At 41.0% G+C, this 19912-nt stretch overlaps 7 protein-coding genes across 9 annotated transcripts; 2 read left to right on the forward strand and 5 right to left on the reverse strand.

Moving 5' to 3' along the window:
* Positions 1–12: 12 nt before the first annotated feature.
* LOC117570546 (cell surface glycoprotein 1-like) lies at positions 13–2346 on the reverse strand. Of its 3 annotated transcripts, none has more exons than XM_052004741.1 (3): positions 2276–2346; positions 591–2198; positions 13–446 (listed from the first exon to the last, which is right to left on the reverse strand). In XM_052004741.1, exons 1-3 carry the CDS (start codon positions 2280–2282, stop codon positions 175–177), a joined length of 1887 nt encoding a protein of 628 aa, XP_051860701.1. In that variant the 5' UTR covers positions 2283–2346; the 3' UTR covers positions 13–174. The 3 variants fall into 3 exon arrangements, with proteins under 3 accessions (XP_051860701.1, XP_051860700.1, XP_034108158.1); XM_052004740.1 differs by having other exon boundaries at positions 537–2198; XM_034252267.2 differs by having other exon boundaries at positions 13–2198.
* Positions 2347–2627: 281 nt separating this feature from the next.
* LOC117566475 (uncharacterized) lies at positions 2628–3492 on the reverse strand. The gene is made up of 2 exons (XM_052004742.1): positions 3419–3492; positions 2628–3346 (listed from the first exon to the last, which is right to left on the reverse strand). Coding segments are annotated over exons 1-2 (561 nt in total). The 5' UTR covers positions 3420–3492; the 3' UTR covers positions 2628–2786.
* Positions 3493–3769: 277 nt separating this feature from the next.
* Positions 3770–4748, forward strand: LOC117566474 (peritrophin-1). Its single transcript, XM_034246005.2, has 3 exons — positions 3770–3858; positions 3913–3989; positions 4044–4748. Coding segments are annotated over exons 1-3 (726 nt in total). The 5' UTR covers positions 3770–3857; the 3' UTR covers positions 4692–4748.
* Positions 4749–4812: 64 nt separating this feature from the next.
* LOC117571237 (uncharacterized) lies at positions 4813–11538 on the reverse strand. The gene is made up of 2 exons (XM_034253291.2): positions 11444–11538; positions 4813–6603 (listed from the first exon to the last, which is right to left on the reverse strand). The coding sequence occupies exons 1-2, from the start codon at positions 11448–11450 to the stop codon at positions 4991–4993; spliced, it is 1620 nt and encodes a 539-aa protein (XP_034109182.2). The 5' UTR covers positions 11451–11538; the 3' UTR covers positions 4813–4990.
* On the reverse strand, positions 6860–10674 carry LOC117571238 (mucin-2). The gene is made up of 3 exons (XM_052004586.1): positions 10586–10674; positions 9398–10520; positions 6860–9210 (listed from the first exon to the last, which is right to left on the reverse strand). Exons 1-3 carry the CDS (start codon positions 10599–10601, stop codon positions 6981–6983), a joined length of 3369 nt encoding a protein of 1122 aa, XP_051860546.1. The 5' UTR covers positions 10602–10674; the 3' UTR covers positions 6860–6980.
* Positions 11539–12272: 734 nt separating the features above from the next.
* On the forward strand, positions 12273–13815 carry LOC117569771 (probable chitinase 10). Its single transcript, XM_034251068.2, has 2 exons — positions 12273–12654; positions 12712–13815. The coding sequence occupies exons 1-2, from the start codon at positions 12502–12504 to the stop codon at positions 13546–13548; spliced, it is 990 nt and encodes a 329-aa protein (XP_034106959.2). The 5' UTR covers positions 12273–12501; the 3' UTR covers positions 13549–13815.
* A 2126-nt stretch (positions 13816–15941) lies between these two features.
* On the reverse strand, positions 15942–19242 carry LOC117571014 (chitin-binding domain protein cbd-1). The gene is made up of 3 exons (XM_052004743.1): positions 19148–19242; positions 17849–19080; positions 15942–17518 (listed from the first exon to the last, which is right to left on the reverse strand). The coding sequence occupies exons 1-3, from the start codon at positions 19239–19241 to the stop codon at positions 15977–15979; spliced, it is 2868 nt and encodes a 955-aa protein (XP_051860703.1). The 5' UTR covers position 19242; the 3' UTR covers positions 15942–15976.
* Positions 19243–19912: the final 670 nt, after the last annotated feature.

The following is a 19912-nucleotide window of genomic DNA, read 5'->3' on the forward strand; positions in this document are numbered from 1 at the left end:
CACTTGGCGTACTTATTGTTTTTAAGTTTTGTAATAAAATATAGAATCTTTCCCTAGAAGTATAAAGTACAATATTATGGTATGCAACATTTTTTTTTTATTTTTCGCTCAACCAAGCTTTTAATAACAACAAACTTTAAATTAATTCCTGGCCTTAGTTCAATTCGGAATTCTTCAGGCACAAGTAGTGCCACAACTATTGTTCTTAGAATCCCAAAGGAGATCTGATGGACAAGTTTTTATATAACCCTTCTCATCTTCGCAGTTGATGAACTGACGACAATCATAGGGATAGGGCAAATACTCCACGCCAGGATGGTTCTTGCACATAGTGTCTGCATCAACGTAAACTTCCGTAGTTGATGTTGTGGAAAGAGTTGTTCCCGTAGTGACATCACTGTTCACTGGAGATTCGGTAGGATTTGAAGGGGAATCAGTTGAGCTGGGTGAGTCCGTTGGGCTTGGAGAATCAGTTGGGCTGGGAGAGTCCGTTGGACTTGGAGAATCAGTTGGGCTTGGAGAATTCGTTGGGCTAGGAGAGTCCGTTGGATTTGGAGAATCAGTTGGGCTTGGAGAATTCGTTGGGCTAGGAGAGTCCGTTGGACTTGGAGAATCAGTTGGGCTTGGAGAATTCGTTGGGCTGGGAGAGTCCGTTGGACTTGGAGAATCAGTTGGGCTTGGAGAATTCGTTGGGCTTGGATAATTCGTTGGGCTGGGAGAGTCCGTTGGGCTTGGAGAATCTGTTGGGCTGGGAGAGTCCGTTGGGTTTGGAGAATCTGTGGGGGTTGGAGAATCCGTTGGACTTGGAGGAGAATCGGTTGGATTTGAAGTAGAGTCAGTTGGGTTGGGGGAATCCGTCGAGCTTGAAGAATCTGTAGGGCTTGTAGAATCCGTAGGACTTGGAGGAGAATCAGTTGGGTTAGGAGCATCAGTTGGGCTTGGAGGAGAATCTGTTGGACTTGGAGAATCTGTGGGACTTGAAGTAGAGCCAGTTGGATTCGAAGAATCCGTCGGGTTTGGAGTATCCGTAGGGTTTGTAGAATCCGTAGGATTTGGAGGAGAATCTGTGGGGTTTGGAGAATCGGTTGGACTTGGAGGAGAATCAGTTGGGTTTGGGGAATCTGTTGTGTTTGGGGAATCTGTTGTGTTTGGAGAATCAGATGGGTTTGGGGAATCCGTCGAGATTGGAGAATCTGTTGGGCTTGGGGGAGAATCAGTTGGGTTTGGAGAATCGGTTGGACTTGGAGGAGAATCTGTGGGGTTTGGAGAATCCGTTGGACTTGGAGGAGAATCAGTTGGGTTTGGCGAATCCGTTGGACTTGGAGGAGAATCAGTTGGGTTTGGGGAATTCGTTGAGTTTGGAGAATCAGTTGAGTTAGGGGAATCCGTCGGGTTTGGATAATCCGTTGTGCTTGGGGAATCGGTTGGGCTTGGAGGCGAATTAGTTGGGTTGGGAGAGTCTGTTGGGTTTGGAGAATCGGTAGGACTTGGAGGAGAATCTGTTGGGTTTGGCGAATCCGTTGGACTTGGAGGAGAATCAGTTGGGTTAGGGGAATCCGTTGGGTTTGGAGAATCCGTTGTGTTTGGAGAATCAGTTGGGCTTGGAGGCGAATAAGTTGGGTTGGGAGAGTCTGTTGGGTTTGGAGAATCGGTTGGACTTGGAGGAGAATCTGTGGGGTTTGGAGAATCCGTTGGACTAGGAGGCGTGTCAGTTGGATTGGGGGAATCCGTCGGGTTTGGAGAATCAGTTGGGTTAGGGGAATCCGTCGGGTTTGGAGAATTCGTCGGGCTTGGAGAATCCGTCGGGTTTGGAGAATCCGTCGGGTTTGGAGAATCCGTTGTGTTTGGGGAATCGGTAGGGCTTGGAGGCGAATCAGTTGGGTTGGGAGAGTCTGTTGGGTTTGGAGAATCGGTTGGACTTGGAGGAGAATCTGTGGGGTTTGGAGAATCCGTTGGACTAGGAGGAGTGTCAGTTGGATTGGGGGAATCCGTTGGGTTTGGAGAATCGGTTGGGTGTGGAGAATCAGTTGGGCTTGTTGGGTCTGTGGGTATCGTTGGCGGGCTTTCAGTCGTTGGCTTATCCGTTTTTTCCGTTGTGGGTGTTACGGTCGTGGGACTTGGTACAACACATCGTCGCTTGGCACTTAAGGCCGTAACCAGCAGTATTAACTCCAGGCATATTATCAGACTGAAGACCACTGTAATATATAGAGAAGAATCTTTAAATTGCACTTCATATATTTCAGTTGAATTAAATTTCTTTTACAAAACGCACATTTCATTCTGTTCTTTGAACCAGCGAAATGTCGGAACTAAAGTAATAGTTGCCTTGTCTCTTATTTATATCATTTAAAGATGCATCGGAGTTTTTATCGAAATCTAATTAGCATAAAACATGCAAGATGCCAATATATTTATCTTATCTTGAGAATAAATTTGTTTAATGATAAATTTTCAATTAAAATGTAGACGTAATTGCAAACCTACGTAATTGTAACTACTAATCAAGTGGAAGTTTAATGCTTAACTTTCTGTAATAAATTTTCAGTCAGCCTTAAAGTATGCAATTATTGAAAAAGTAGTTAAATAGCTTTTGAGTGAAAACTTGAGTGTTTTTAAGTAGAGAGTTTAATTGATATATTGCGATTTTTATTTAGTATATAATACATAATAAGTTTTTTATATTTATTTTGTAAAATCGGAAATTAAAAAGTTAAAAGAAAGTAGCTTTTATTTAAAGCATGTTTATTAAGTATTCACTTTTTGTTATTCAATTAATCATTGTGTTAGACACAGATTTTGTCGCAAGTAAGAAGCTCGGAATTCCAATAAAGATGCTTAGGACAGATTTTCACAAACGGAATGTAATCACATTGTATAAATCGATTGCAATCCCCTGGATATGGTATGAACATGCCTAATTGATTTGCACATTGTTTAACCAAATCATCTTCGGGGCGATTGTCGAATGGTGGTTCAGGGTTTATTGATGAACAGCTGGAATAATTTATATTATCACAACGCTGCAATGTAGAACTCCAGTAAGTATTGGATGGACATCTTAAAACTGTTTTTTGGTAATAACGATTGCAGTCGCCAGGAAAAGGCAAGTACGTAGATTCACTAATCGGTTTGGAAGGATAACTCGGTGCAGAGCCACTAAACGGTGTGGACGGATAAGTCGAGTACGTTGATCCAATTAACGGTATGGAGTTATACTGCGAGTACTTAGAACCACTTAACGGAGTGGAAGTAGACAGCGAGTACGTAGAATCACTTAACGGTGTAGAGGAGCAATTTGCAATAGATATTGCAATGCTTGCAATCAAACATATTTTGAAAAACACTATAAAATGGATTTTATTATTATATTATATTTTATATTATTATTATAATTTAGTAATATAAAGTAACTCACTCTTGGCGAAAGCAGCACAAATGCAGATTATGCTGAAATGTTGTTAGGTTTTATAAAGCCTCAGGAAGAAAAATTCCGTTTAACATAATAACGTAAATAAATCATATTTATAGATAATGCCTTTCACTTAAGAATAATTCAAATATTTATGTTAGTACTTATAAAGATAACATACTACAGATCAAAGGAATATAAGTATTAAATAAACATTCAGCTTAAAGATTTTATAGATATCTTTGAAAATTCTTGGAATTATGTATTTGACTTGTGAAGTCGATAAGCTGACATTGAAAATGTATATTTTATGTTTTAATAGCACTTGACAATGCGATTTATGTTTTCACATTTACGCTTGGCATAGATAAGAAATTATATAAAAAGGCGATGAGAATACTAAGAGCATGGAGTATTTTCTCTGAACTGAATTGATCGAATCATAAGTAGGTGAATTGAAATTGCAAATTTGATCAGTATTAAGAATTAATTCATTTCAGTGCTGAAGTTTTTCTGGTCAACTTTACTGCTCGTTGTTGCACTAGCTTCTTGTAGCTATGGCAATATCTATGGATTCGTGAGTAAAAGCAGTTTTATAACTACTTTATCTATATCTCATTATTTTTAACAGCGTGTCGAAGCTGAGCCACCCATTCAGATGTCGCAGTGCCCGGCCTACGATGATCCTAATCACCTTGTGATGTTAAGCTACCCGAATAATTGTCGCAAGTATTATACTTGTCTGAAAGGTCTGGCCCATGCTCATCAGTGTCCTGAAAATTATTATTGGAGTCAGCTAACTTATCGCTGTGACTTTAAACAGTACTCGAATTGCGAACAGACCTACGAGTATCCAACCCTAGAAATCGAGCAGTATAGTCCTTATCCAGGCGACTGCAATCTCTACTATGAAAATCGAATTCTTCGCTGCCCCGTTAACTATCATTGGAATGCACAGACACAACGCTGCGATCTGCCACAATTTGCGGGCTGCGCTGCACCAACTCCTCAATATCCAACATGGAACCCAATTACCCCAGCAATTGTGCCAACTGCCGCTACGCCACCTACTGTGATACCTTTCCCTAATGAATCGACTGTCCCGATTGATCCTGCATATTATTGTAGCAATACTGGCCAAGGCAACTATCTGCCATATCCGGGAGATTGCCACAAGTTCATCTACTGCGGTCCCATTGCAACTGTGCTCTATTGCCCAGAGGGATTGTTCTGGAATCTTAATACACAATCGTGTGATTTAAGTACTGTGGGTTGTTAACGACTTACATTGATTGATCATTTAATAATTGCATAATAAAGGCATCAAAAAAGTCTAGTAATTGTTGTTTCATTCACTTTTATTTTAATAGGGAGGCAATTTTTTTTGTCTTAAACTGGCATAGAAATTGCAAAAAAGTTAAATTCTTGATTTAAAAGTTGTAAAAATTTAAGTTGGTCTTCGGTCTTTTTTTTAAACAAATTTGTTAATTAAGGGCCGTAAGTTTCTTATTATAAAGTGAAGCTGTAAAATGTATGTATGTTAAGTGTTATCTTTAACGATGGCTTTTTTTTAAATAGTTATGGTTCAATAGCTGTGCAGTTGGCAATCCAAGGAGCCATGCAGCGTTCAAGTTGGGCGCTGAACTCTTGACCCACGACACAATCGAGTATCACTGGTGTAGGGTAATCGCATCTGACGAATTTGGTACAGTCATACGGATAAGGCACTAGCTTGCCCACAGGAACATCCGCGCAGGGATCGATTGGAGCAGATGTGGTTGTTGTTGTAGTAGAAGTTGTAGTAGGAATTGGGGTGGATGTTGTTGTTGATAAAGTAGTTGTTATGGTTGTTGTCGGAGTTGTGGATTCGGTAATTGTTGTTGACGTATCTGTGGTAGGCCCTTGGCTAGTAGTTGTTGGCGAAACTGTGGTTTGTGTTTCGGTTGTTGTTGTTGGTGGAACTGTGGTCGGTGTTGATAACGTTGTTGTTGAGTTATATTCACGACAGCCATCTGGCGATGCACTGGCACTGCAATTACCAGTTGCTGGATCGTAATACTCTGCGCTATTGCAGACGCCCATCATGTAGACATTATCATTGATGCATTGTATGAACCAAGCACAGTTCTCTGGATATGGTAAAGTACTTCCATTGCTGTTTTCGCAAATCGAAGGTGTAGTAGAGCCTGGCGTTGTATATTCCGGCGTCTGCGTTGCTGGGCAGTCACTGAGCTCCCAATCCACGCATTGCTGAAGATTCTCGCTGAAATAGTAACCGGGAGTGCAGTAAAATGCATAGGGAATTGGCTCCACACACACAACATATTTGCTGCAGTTGTCGGGATAGGATACATATTCCCCATTTTTCAATCCACCACAAATATCTTCAGGAAGCGGCAACTCTGTGGTGGTCGTAGTTGGAGTAGTAGACTGCACTGTGCTAGGACTTAAAGTACTTGTCTGCTCGGTTGTGCTTGTGGGCGATGTTGCTGTGCTAATATCCTCGGTACATGCTGTTGGCGATACATTTGGTCCACAGTTGCTAGTTAGAGGATCAAACCAGGTGTTGTAAATGCAATTAACTATAGCTCCTTGGTCATTACCCAAGCACACTACATATTTTTGACAATCGGGTGGATATGGATATGACACTCCAATTTCTTCATCAACACAAAGTTCGTTTGGACTGAGTGTTGTTGTGGAAGTGGTACTGGTTGTTTGGGATTCAAGGCATGCTGTTGGCGAAACGTTCGGTCCACAACTTCCATTCTTCGGATCGTACCACGATCCCACGGGACAATTGGCAACATAAGATAGATCGTTACCCAAACATAAAATGTATTGATTGCAATCAATCTCACTTGGAAAAGAAACTCCTTGTGTTTGATTGAGACATGGATTAGTTTCCCACTTGGCTTTTAAAACATTTGGCCTGGCATTACATTCCACCGAATCAGGAGTATCACAAATCTGTAGTTTTCTATTGAAGACCATATCCGCTGAACAGTACTGGACCTTGATTGCAGCATAGTTACATGATACGTAGGCATTGCATTTATAATTGTCAACCAATTGATATTCACAATGCATCCTAGTTGCGGACTTCAGCCCAAAGCTATATCCATCTACAGACATTATAATTCCATGTGTCAGTAATATTGTAATCACAAAAGGCCAAATTCCAGTGTGATCTGAAAAAAACATGAAACGTTAAAAAATATAAAAATAGGAGTTTTTAATAGTTAGATAAATTTGAATGAATGAACTAAATGTTAAATTAAATATCCTTTTTTTATCTTTCACCATCTTTTGGAAAAAATTAAAGAAATTAGTTCATAATAAAGTGTATTGAGAGTCATTTTACCAAACAATATATATAAGCAATTATGATCCGGAATGTTAGTCATTTCTGATCCTATAAGAATAAACAATGAAATACCAAATAAATTTGTTTGCCTTCTCTAGGCGCTTGCATGCTTTATTTAAAGTTCTACATTAAAAGTTAAGTTCGTTTTCCGTAGTCGTTTTCCAATAAGGCTGTGCATGGTGTCTAGATCGTGGTGGATGTTTAGGACTGAACGCATCCGGTATTCTCTGGCAGATCACAGATGCCCTTCTGTCCGTTGAAGTATCTGTCACCGCAGCTAACCTTCAGGGCCCGCTGGTGACGGCAAATGTAGTAGTCATTGCAACGCTCCGGTGAAGCCATTAGGAAACCATCGGGTTTACCAACGCATACGATTTGGATATGAATGTCACTGGATGTGCTTGTGGCTCCCTTAGTCATCTGAGCTAATTGTGCCACCTCTGGGAGTGGGCGAAAGTTGGGGCGAAGGCGAGTGGGCAGACGATTCTTATGCGATGCGCTCGCAACATTAGATCCCGATGCACAAGGGGCCTGAGTGGTTACTTCGCATGGTGTTGTTGCTGCTGATGTTGAAACGCAGGGAGTTGTTGCTGCTGGTGTTGAAACGCAGGGAGTTGTTGCTTCTGGTGTTGAGACGCAGGGAGTTGTGACTGGTGCTAAAGTGGTTGTTGTTGAGGAACTGCATGTTGTTGTCGTAGTTGTTGTTGCTTTTGTCGTTGTGGTGGTTGTTGTTGATGAACTGCACGTTGTTGTCGTAGTTGTTGTTGCTTTGGTCGTGGTGGTGGTTGTAGTTGATGAACTGCACGTTGTTGTCGTAGTTGTTGTGGCTTTGGTCGTGGTGGTGGTTGTAGTTGATGAACTGCACGTTGTTGTCGTAGTTGTTGTTGCTTTAGTCGTGGTGGTGGTTGTAGTTGATGAACTGCACGTTGTTGTCGTAGTTGTTGTTGTGGTGGTAGTGGTAGTAGTTGTCGTTGTGGTGGTTGTTGTGGTTGTAGTTGATGAACTGCAAGTTGTTGTAGTCGTAGTTGTTGTTGTGGTGGTAGTGGTAGTAGTTGTCGTCGTGGTGGTTGTTGTTGTCGTTGTTGTGGTGGTGGTTGTTGTTGTTGTGGTTGTAGTTGATGAACTGCAAGTTGTTGTAGTCGTAGTTGTTGTTGTGGTCGTGGTGGTAGTAGTGGTCGTGGTGGTGGTGGTTGTTGTTGTCGTAGTTGTAGTCGTAGTAGTTGTCGTTGTAGTGGTTGTAGTCGATGTTGATGGGCTACATGTTGTTGTAGTTGTGGTTGTTGTAGTAGTAGTTGTGGTAGTTGTAGTCGTGGTGGTTGTTGTAGTGGTGGTTGTTGTAGTGGTTGTTGTTGTTGTGGTGGTTGTTGTTGTGGTTGTTGTTGTTGTGGTCGTAGTCGATGTTGATGTACTACATGTGGTTGTTGTAGTTGTCGTTGTAGTGGTTGTTGTTGTAGTTGTCGTTGTAGTGGTTGTTGTTGTTGTAGTGGTTGTTGTTGTGGTAGTTGTGGTGGTTGTTGTTGTGGTAGTTGTGGTGGTTGTAGTAGTTGTAGTTGTGGTGGTTGTAGTCGTGGTTGTTGACGTTGTAGTGGTTGTTGTTGTGGTGGTGGTAGTTGTAGTCGTAGTTGATGTTGATGTGCTACATGTTGTTGTAGTCGTGGTAGTGGTTGTTGTAGTGGTGGTTGTAGTCGTTGTTGTTGTGGTAGTTGTGGTTGTTGTTGTGCTTGTGGTGGTAGTGGTTGTTGTTGTGGTAGTTGTCGTTGTGGTCGTGGTAGTTGTAGTTGTGGTGGTCGTTGTAGTTGTTGTGGTCGTTGTAGTTGTTGTGGTCGTTGTAGTTGTTGTGGTCGTTGTAGTTGTGGTGGTCGTTGTAGTAGATGTGGAAGTGTTACACGCTGTTGTAGTCGTGGTCGTTGTCGTTGTGGTAGTTGTCGTTGTGGTTGTAGTTGTGGTGGTTGTTGTTGTGGTGGTTGTTGTGGTAGTTGTTGTTGTGGTAGTTGTTGTTGTCGTTGTTGTGGTAGTTGTTGTGGTAGTTGTTGTGGTTGTCGTTGTTGTGGTAGTTGTTGTGGTTGTCGTTGTTGTGGTAGTGGTGGTTGTTGTTGTCGTGGTCGTTGTGCTCGATGTTGATGTGCTACATGTTGTCGTTGTTGTGGTCGTTGTGGTAGTTGTTGTAGTAGTTGTGGTGGTAGTTGTTGTGGTAGTTGTGGTGGTAGTTGTTGTGGTAGTTGTTGTGGTAGTTGTTGTTGTGGTAGTTGTTGTGGTAGTTGTTGTTGTGGTAGTTGTTGTCGTGGTAGTGGTGGTTGTTGTTGTCGTGGTCGTTGTAGTAGACGTTGATGTGCTACATGTAGTCGTTGTTGTGGTCGTTGTGGTCGTCGTGGTGGTGGTAGTTGTTGTGGTAGTTGTTGTTGTCGTTGTTGTGGTAGTTGTTGTTGTCGTTGTTGTGTAGTAGTTGTTGTGTGGTAGTTGTGTTGTGGTAGTTGTTGTGGTAGTTGTTGTTGTGGTAGTGGTGTGTTGTTGTTGTGGTAGTGGTGGTTGTTGTTGTCGTGGTAGTTGTGGTTGTTGTTGTCGTGGTAGTGGTGGTTGTTGTTGTCGTGGTCGTTGTAGTAGACGTTGACGTGCTACATGTTGTCGTTGTTGTGGTCGTCGTGGTGGTGGTAGTTGTTGTGGTAGTTGTGGTCGTCGTGGTGGTGGTAGTTGTTGTTGTCGTTGTTGTGGTAGTTGTTGTTGTGGTAGTTGTTGTGGTAGTTGTTGTTGTCGTTGTTGTTGTCGTGGTTGTTGTTGTAGTCGTAGTAGATGTTGATGTGCTACATGTTGTTGTAGTTGTGGTCGTTGTTGTTGTAGTGGTCGTGGTCGTAGTCGTGGTGGTTGTTGTTGTAGTTGTTGTGGTTGTAGTCGTGGTTGTTGTCGTTGTAGTTGTGGTGGTTGTGGTCGTGGTTGTTGTTGTTGTAGTTGTGGTGGTTGTAGTCGTGGTTGTTGTCGTTGTAGTTGTAGTTGTGGTGGTTGTTGTTGTGGTAGTGGTGGTTGTTGTTGTCGTTGATGTTGATGTGCTACATGTTGTTGTTGTCGTGGTAGTCGTTGTTGTAGTTGTGGTTGTCGTGGTTGTCGTGGTAGTCGTGGTAGTCGTTGTTGTGGTGGTTGTGGTTGTTGTGGTTGTGGTGGTTGTTGTGGTTGTTGTGGTAGTTGTGGTTGTGGTGGTTGTTGTTGTGGTAGTTGTGGTTGTGGTGGTTGTTGTTGTGGTAGTTGTGGTAGTTGTGGTAGTTGTGGTTGTGGTGGTTGTGGTGGTTGTTGTTGTGGTGGTTGTTGTTGTTGGTGTTGTATCTTTGTCGCATGGAGTTTCGCCAGAAGGCGTTGTTGTTGGGGGAGTTGTTGGGGGAGTTGTTGTGGGAGTTGTAGGTGTAGCAACACCGGTGCATGGTGGACGGGTTGTAACACATGGTGGTGTCGTTGTAGCTCCTGCACATGGAGTGTCTGCAGACTTATGCTGTGGAGATTCGTCTACAGACTTGGTTTCAGTGCAGCCCGGATTGTAGTCAACGCAACTTCTTGTCTTAAAGTCGTAGTATTTGGGGCAAGAGTATTCCGTTGCTTGTCCATTTTGGCACTCGAAGAATTTGGAACAGCTGCCTGGCACTAAAGCTCGAATGCCATTGGCATTACCGCGACAAAACACCTGCTGATATTGTCGGCTCTCGAAGCTTGCACCAAGTATACTAGTGGCAGACACGGCCAGAAGTAGTATGGTAAAGACTGAAACATAATAGGAATATTAGATTAGGTTATTCCAACGGTCTGATGTGGATCCGGGCGTTTACCATATACGTTTCGCATAGCTGTGGATAGTTTGCTGAAGTTCAAAGTATATATTTGAAGATTTCCTGGTGCTGCACAGCAATGAGTGGAGTTCGAGCTCCCTCCCGTGTTTTATATACTGTGCAAAAATCTATCGAAGATGCTAAAAATAATATTTGCCAAATGGCTGTTTCATTAGCAAAGTAGCCTACAGCCTCAATTCTTATCAAATCGATATCGAGATCTTTATCATACTTACTATTTATAAAACGGGAGCACATTTCTGTCCGTCTGCTATTCCAATACTCTATTCATCAATACTTCGTAGATATTATATCTAAGCATCAAACACAATCTCGCGCGCACTTCCAATATTAAGTTTTACAAGGCTTATATTGATTCACATTATGGATTTTATTTTTTATAATAACTTCGAACATTATTTAATAAACACGTTAGGGTATTTTCACGTCTGGAACACTCACTGAATGCACGACTTTAATTTTATTGCATAGCATTTAATTATATTTGGGTATATCATGTAGCATTTCATACTCGTCTACAGACTTGTTTGCCATCATGACATGCAATAAGCCAAAGTGAAAAGTGAAATAAAAATGCATTTATCAATTAATTCGTCTGAAATTTCGCCATTTCCCATTAACATTGTTAAACACGTGCGAAACTAAAAGCAGTAAGGAAATTTGGCTGTGCAAAATTCCAGACTCGCAATCTTATTATAGATTGTAAAGAAGAAAATATAAGAACACCAACAACACATTGAAAGAAAATAATTAATAAAATGAATGCCAAATAACTTAAATTTTACTGTATGAATTGACATATGACGGATGAAAAGAATATTGAAATTAACAACTCACCTTTCATGTTTGCTCTTTGAATTTATTTCGATTTTAATAGTTACTATGTAATTTAACAAAAAATTTGATAATTTTAAATTCACCACACAATTTTTTATTTTGGAATTTGTTTTCCGTATTTCACGTATATTCCTCGGAGATACTAAAGTGACTAATGGATCGAAATTTAGCAACTTCTTAGTTCAGTAATATCATGTCAATGTCTATGAAACTTCTAGTGGTAGTAAATAATAGCGGATACATTATCGATAAGATATTGCGTGAAATTCATTCAACAGTGTCTTGCTAATTAAAGATTATCTGAACTCCAAGTAAAATAATTTTGTTCTTAGCTTTTAGTGATGTTTAAAAAAGAAAAGATAATAATGATTCGTAATTGGTATATTTTCTTTAGCCAAAAATTTGGTTGATTGATTTGTAAAAACTTAAATTTAAAAACATAATTATGCAATTTTTCAATTTTAAAGAAACTAGTACAAAAATATACAACTTTTTTTTACTCATGATCTAAATTTTCTCGAATCGATTCTAAAAAGTGGCCTACTTTTGGACTGAACTGCGATATTCTAATATCAAGTGCATACTTTTAGGACTATTTAGAATTTTTATAGATTAAAAGAAGACCATATATTTCGAATACCCTTAACCAAAGAGAAAATTTCACAAAGGTACATTGATTTCGTCGTAGACAATTTTTCATGAAGACAACTTAGAATACTTCAAAAAAATAATTAGACTACTAAAAGTGAATGATTAATGTAAGGCTGCTTCACAGATTTGCTTGATTGAGATTATAAGTTAAATTGAGAAATTATATAGATGTGTTTGCTTGAAATATAGTAGTTTTGTTAGTTTTGAACGAAAGTACTCGTAAGTCATTCACCATCTAGATATGAAATATGTTATGTTACATCCGTTGTTCATCAATGGAGGTTGTTATCAATTCAACGTAAAATCGAAATCAAGTAACAAGTACGCAAGTCACAAGTCAAACTTGGAATTGCCATTGATTTCTATCGGTGCTTGTACATTTTACACTTTGTACATATTGGCACTTCATGCAAATTTTCCATTTGAATTCAGTCTATAAAATAAAAGTGCGAATCGAACAAAGATCCAGTTCATTCACCAACATGATCGCAACAAGTGACATGAGGTCTCTTCTGGCAATTTGGATAATTCTTCTACTAAATAAAACCACTATTGCCCAGGTAAGTGAAAGCGACCTTTGCTCATCAACTAAATAATAATCATTCATTTCATTCAAGAATGGTTTTATGTTTCCAACCTCTGTCTGTGACGGCAAAGATGGCCGATTGTTTCCAATGTTTGGATCGTGTCAGTCGTACTATATTTGCAATAATGGCATGGCCATAGTTGGAACATGCGACGAGAAAAGTCGATTTAACCCAACCACATTGCATTGCGATGACGCCAATAAAGTGCAGTGTGCCTATGACGAAGCAGATGATAGCTATGATGATAACGATGAGGACGAAGATGATGATGATATATTTGAATCAAGTAGCGTTGAGGTAAAAGAAACTACGACCACCAGACGTCCACCACTTAAGCAGACGAAGCCCATAACCACGCCAGTTCCATTTATAAAACCAAATAAGGACTTTGAGCAAACGACAGATCGATTATGTTTGGGTAAAAAGAATGGCGTAAGTTTGATCAAAGACGGATCGTGCAGCGAGTACTATGTGTGCAAGGCGAAACGTCCTCATTTGCGTCATTGTCCAGCAAATCAACACTTCAGTTCGTCGCGGCAAATCTGCATGAATGCTGAAGATGCCAAGTGCGCCTTTAATCAGCAAGCTGTCCATCACGATACGCCTGCAATCACAGCTGGTCTCTGCTCCGAGTCCAGGCAGGATTCTCTGGTACCTCATCGCGAGGATTGTGGCAAGTTTTTGCTATGTAGCAACATGATGTTCCTGGTAATGGATTGTCCCATGGGATTGCACTTTAATGCCGAAGCTAAACGATGCGATTATCCAAAGGTCGCACAGTGCGCAACGCAGAAAGTGCAAAGTAAAACAAAGAAAAGTGCAAAGAAAAGTTTAAGCAAACGAAAGCCGAAGAGAAATACGTTGTAACTAAATATGTTAACTACTATATATCCATAATATAAATTGTAAGCGCATTTAAATGTTTTAGATAATGATTATTATTGGCATCTAAGAAAATAGTTCTATTGCTATGATCATTTATTAATGATACATTTCAGAACAGGGTGCATCTTCTATTAACTAGGCATCTTGATGAGACAACCCACAATGACAATGATAAGCAAACACATTTCAATGACAAGGTTAAGCCAATTATAATTTAATTGTAAATCACTATATAAAATTCGATCTCTGAAATTTTCAGTTGCTGGTACTTCAAATGAAAATCATCATGAAACATATATTTACTATATAATACCAAATTAAACAAGTAAGAAAGCTACAGTCGAGTGTACTCGACTGTGAGATACCCGCTACCCATTTTGAATAAAAGCAATATATTTTGCGGTATTATTCTCAAAATATACCAAATATACTGCAAAAATACTATAAATATACCAAATTGAATATGTGGTATATCGATATAGTGCCACATTCAAAATATACCATAGACGGCACAATATACATACCAGATTGTCAGCCAAAGCAACTAAGACCCCCAGTAAGTAGGCGTTTTTGCCCATACAAAAGTATTTCTTTAATAACTTCAATAACAATTTTTACCAAAACCAAATTTTCAGGAATCATAACTACTATAGTAATTACTGTATATACCAAAATTCGTAACTCTAGCTTCAAAATTACGCTTGTAATTCGATTTTTTTTATTTGCAGGGGCAGAAGGGGGCGTGGCAAAAATTTGAAACAAACTTGATCTGCGTGCAAACATAACAAATGGTGTCGAAAAAAAATTATAGCTCTATATCTTATAGTCTCTGAGATCTAGGTGTTCATACGGACAGACGGACAGACACACAGACGGACAGACGGACATGGCTAGATCGTCTCGGCTGTTGACGCTGATCAAGAATATATATACTTTATAGGGTCGGAGATGCCTTCTTCTACCTGTTATATGCATTTCCTGTCGGCACAAAGTTATAATATTCTTCTACCCTATGGGTAGCGGGTATAAAAATTGAACTTTGCAAAGACTGGCAACTGCTGATATTCCTAGCTACACCGCTGACTCTCATTGACGCTTGATACTAATTACTAATATTACTAATATTGAAAAAGATTCAAACAAGTAAGAAAGCTACAGCAGAGTGTGCTCGACTGTGAAATACCCGCTACCCGTTGTAAATAAAAGCAAAACGGTGCGGTATTAATTTTAAAATATATGCCAAATTAAATACCACAAAAATTCTAAAAACAAGTAAGAAAGTTACAGTCGAGTGTGCTCGACTGTGAGATACCCGCTACCACTTTTAATAAAGGCAAAATATTGCGGTATCATTTTCAAAATATACCGAAAATACTAAAAAAAATACTAAAAATATACCAAATGATATGTTTGGTATATAGATATAGTACACCATTCAAAATATACCATAGACGGCACAATGTGACAGATTGTCGGCCAAAGCAACTTAGACCCCTAGTAAGTAGTCGTTTTTGCCCATACAAAAGTATTTCTTTAATAACTTCCACAATTTTTATCTGATTGCAACCAAATTTTGAGAAATCATAACTACTACAGTAATTATTGTACATAACAAAATTCGTAACTCTAGCTTTAAAATTACGCTTGTTATTCGATTTTTTGATTTGCGGGGGCGGAAGTGGAACAAATGCTGTCGAAAAAAAATTATAGCTCTATCTCTTATAGTCTCTGTTTCATACGGACGGACAGACAGACGGACAGACGGACATGGCCATATCGTCTCGGCTGTTGACGCTGATCAAGAATATATATACTTTATAGGGTCGGAGATGCCTCCTTCTACCTGTTACATACATTTCCTGCCGGCACAAAGTTATAATACCCTTCTACCCTATGGGTAGCGGGTATAAATATAACATGGGATATATTTGGTATATTGATATAGTTCTTCGCTCAAAATATACCATATGGTGCAAAATATACCAGATTTTCAGCCAACTCAAGTAAGACCCGCAGTAAGTAGGCGATTTTTCCCATAGAAAATAATAATAGTGAATAACTTTTTTTTTAATTTTTAATCAGATCGCAACCAAATCAGGAATAATGAAATTAATTATAATATTAATGCTTTCCGATTGTCCAGTGCGTTGAGAGTTCAGTCAGATAGTAAGTTATAAAGAATACTATATTCATTTAATAACATCAGTGACTTTTTCTTTATTATGTTGGGATATTTGGGATATCGATCAAATTATGTAAGCTACCTATCTACCGTGTGAGATATGCGTTGATAGTTAAGTTTGTATGAACAAATTTTTAGACACGTTTCTACACATTCATTAAATCTTTTTTTCTTAATAAAAACTCAATTTAAGTGCAGCTTCATATATTCTATTTTTATTAAAGGAACTTAACAATCCACACTTGTGGGCCAGTCACAAACTTTGAGCTTCTGGTTAAACACAAGACCGGCGTTGCACTTGAAGTTGATCGCGCACTCGCACTGGCAGACGATATAGGAACTGCTGCATGCATCCTCATCAGCCAACATAGTGCCATCGGACTGGCCAACACAACGACCCTTGCTCTCGCAGTAGGTGCCCGAAGGACCTGCAGTGGGACCACTTGGAGGTTCCGAGCCATCCTCACACTGCACATTCTCGGGATAATCGCACTCCTTGGTGACATTGTTGAACTGCAGATTATTGGGGCATCTCATCTCAAATTTGTTGCCATAGAGACAGTGTACGAATGCGGAACAGTTGTTGTCCACAGGACCCAACCAATCATTGGGCTGATCACAGCACTCGGGATCGCAGACCTTCGGAACGCAAACACCATCTGTATCCACAACACACGCCAACAGATCAGCATTAAAGTAGCTCTGAGATGCACACAGTCTTGCGACCCACGCGTTGTTCACGCACTGCAAGTAACCAGCACAGTTGGCTTCATTCACCTTAAGTGTACCCTCCTCACACACCGGAGATGGTGTAGCATTGCATTGTCCTTCATCCTTCTGGCACTGCTTGTCGGCAGCATTCCAGTAAAGTCCCGATCCGCAGAGTTGAGCCACGTATTGACCGTTGGTGCAGTTGTAGAAACCAGCGCAGTTCTCGGTATTTTCCTTAACATCTCCGTCGACACATTCCTTGGGTACGCAAACACCATCGCTGTCCACCACACACGCCAGAAGATCTTTGTCGAAGTAGTTACCAGTTCCACACTCTTTAGTCACCCACAAATTGTTGGTGCACTGCAAGTAACCAGCACAGTTGGCGTCATCGACCTTAAGAGAGCCCTCGACACACACGGGAGATGGTGTGGGATTGCATTGTCCTTCATCCTTCTGACACTGCTTGTCGGCAGCATTCCAGTAAAGTCCTGATCCGCAGAATTGCGCAACGTATTGGCCATTGGTGCAGTTGTAGTAACCAGTGCAGTTCGCTGTATTCGCCTTAAGATCTCCATCGACACATTCCTTGGGTACGCAAACACCATCGCTGTCCACCACACACACGCCCAAAAGATCTTTGTCGAAGTAGTTACCAGTTCCACACTCTTTAGTCACCCACGAGTTGTTGGTGCACTGCAAGTAACCAGCACAGTTGGCGTCATCGACCTTAAGAGAGCCCTCGACACACACGGGAGATGGTGTGGGATTGCATTGTCCTTCATCCTTCTGACACTGCTTGTCGGCAGCATTCCAGTAAAGTCCTGATCCGCAGAATTGCGCAACGTATTGGCCATTGGTGCAGTTGTAGTAACCAGTGCAGTTCGCTGTATTCGCCTTAAGATCTCCATCGACACATTCCTTGGGTACGCAAACACCATCGCTGTCCACCACACACGCCAGAAGATCTTTGTCGAAGTAGTTACCAGTTCCACACTCTTTAGTCACCCACGAATTGTTGGTGCACTGCAAGTAACCAGCACAGTTGGCGTCATCGACCTTAAGGGAGCCTTCGACACACACGGGAGATGGTGTGGGATTGCATTGTCCTTCATCCTTCTGACACTGCTTGTCGGCAGCATTCCAGTAAAGTCCTGATCCGCAGAATTGCGCAACGTATTGGCCATTGGTGCAGTTGTAGTAACCAGTGCAGTTCGCTGTATTCGCCTTAAGATCTCCATCGACACATTCCTTGGGTACGCAAACACCATCGCTGTCCACCACACACGCCAAAAGATCTTTGTCGAAGTAGTTACCAGTTCCACACTCTTTAGTCACCCACGAGTTGTTGGTGCACTGCAAGTAACCAGCACAGTTGGCGTCATCGACCTTAAGAGAGCCCTCGACACACACGGGAGATGGTGTGGGATTGCATTGTCCTTCATCCTTCTGACACTGCTTGTCCTCGGAATTCCAGTAAAGTCCTGATGCGCAGAATTGCGCAACGTATTGGCCATTGGTGCAGTTGTAGTAACCTGTGCAGTTCGCGGTATTCACCTTAAGGTCTCCATCGGCACAGACACAAACACCGTCGCTATCGATGACACACGTCAGCAGATCTTTATCGAAGTAGCTTTGAGCCGCGCAGTCTTTGTTCACCCAGGAATTATTAATACACTGCAAGTAACCAGCACAGTTGTCGTCATCGACCTTAAGTGCACCTTCTTCACACACGGGAGATGGGGTGCCAACGCATTGTCCTTCGTCCTTTTCGCACGCCTGGATCGTGTTGTTCCAGTAGAGTCCTGATCCGCAAAGTTGGAACACAAATTTACCGTTGGTGCAGTTGTAGAAACCAGAGCAATTGGAAGGATTCACGACAACAGTGCCATCGTCACAATCGGGACCTTGCGGGCCATTGCATTCGCCATTGTCGACGACACAGTCCTTGGCTTCCACACTCCAGTAGAGTCCTGCGCCACAAAGCTGTGGCACATATGTGCCATTGATACAGTTATAATAGCCAGCGCAATTGTCTTCATTTTCCTTAACATCGCCATCTTCACACTCTGAGCCGCCATTGCATTGACCCTCATCCTTCTGACACTCCTTAGCCTGGACGTTCCAGTATTTGCCAGCATTACACAGATGCCCCACCCATTGGCCATTGGTGCAGTTGTAGTAGCCAGCGCAGTTGGCCTCATTCTCCTTGACCTCGCCATCTAAGCAGACTGGCGGCGGTGTTGTGCCAACGCATTGACCTTCATCCAGCTGGCATTCGTGGGCGGCCGAGTTCCAGTACTCTCCACTGGGACAAGGCTCGGACTGATACTTGCCATTTACGCAGATCTTGAAGTTGCTGCAGTTGTTGGCATCGGTGATAATGTCACCCTCGATGCAGGTTTGGCCATTGCAGTTGCACTCACCATTGTCGATTTCACATTGACCTGCACCGGCATTCCAATATTCACCGCTGGGACAGGACATCGGCTTGAATTTGCCCGTGCAGCAAACGAAGTACTTGGTGCAATCATCGGGATCCAGCTTAACATCTCCGGGTTCACAACAATCTTCAGCTGTCGCACGAGTGGCCAACGAGATGGCAATCAGCAGGAAGGAGGCTGCAACAGGAAGTGTTTCACAATGAAGAATTGTTGTTTTGTATTCTTAAATAGAGGATGGCCTCACCCAGGTTGAACTTGCTATTGTGTAGCATTTTTGCGCGTGTTGAACGACGACGTATTCCTTCGATGGAAGATTCGCCTACTGAGTTCTCTCGCATCTTGTATCGGCTTTTATATTTTCCGGCAATTAATATAATGAAATGTTTCTGTTCTTTTGGGTCGGATGCAAGGCATAGCGATAAAGAGGACTCCACTACTCACTGATAATATCAGGAATATATAGTAAGTATAGTTGAACACGCTATCGATGCTCGCAAATAGAAAGTTTAAATCTGATAAAAAAAAGGCATGGAATAACATAAATAAATAATTTCTTCATGTTTCTGCTCAATGGAGGTGTGCAACATTTTGCTATCTAAACCATCCGAACATTTTTCTAAGGTCACCGAAGACAACAACCACAAACTGGAAATTCAGGTGATAAAACTTGTACACACAAATTGAAAGTGTTCCTAAGGGAGTGTGCTTGATAAGAAAAACTCGTGCTGCTCGTGACTACAGATTCTTCTCCAAAAATAACTTTCAAAAAGCACGTTTATTTGGAAGTCTAATTACTATTTTTAAAGCTTTTAGGCGAACTAAGAATAAGCTTAAAAAACTTTGATAACACCTCTTTTAACGTTTTCATGGAAAAGATTTTCAACTCAATATAAAAGTCATAAAACATGACTTAAGCTTTAATGTTAAGTCTTTTAAATGGTCAATATAAATATGCAAAGATAATTTTAAATTCTGTGATTTTATGGTAAAACTTTAAAAGCTATTAACA

Source organism: Drosophila albomicans, chromosome 3, assembly GCF_009650485.2.
Source record: "Drosophila albomicans strain 15112-1751.03 chromosome 3, ASM965048v2, whole genome shotgun sequence".
In the NCBI taxonomy this organism is placed as follows: Eukaryota; Metazoa; Arthropoda; class Insecta; order Diptera; family Drosophilidae; genus Drosophila; species Drosophila albomicans.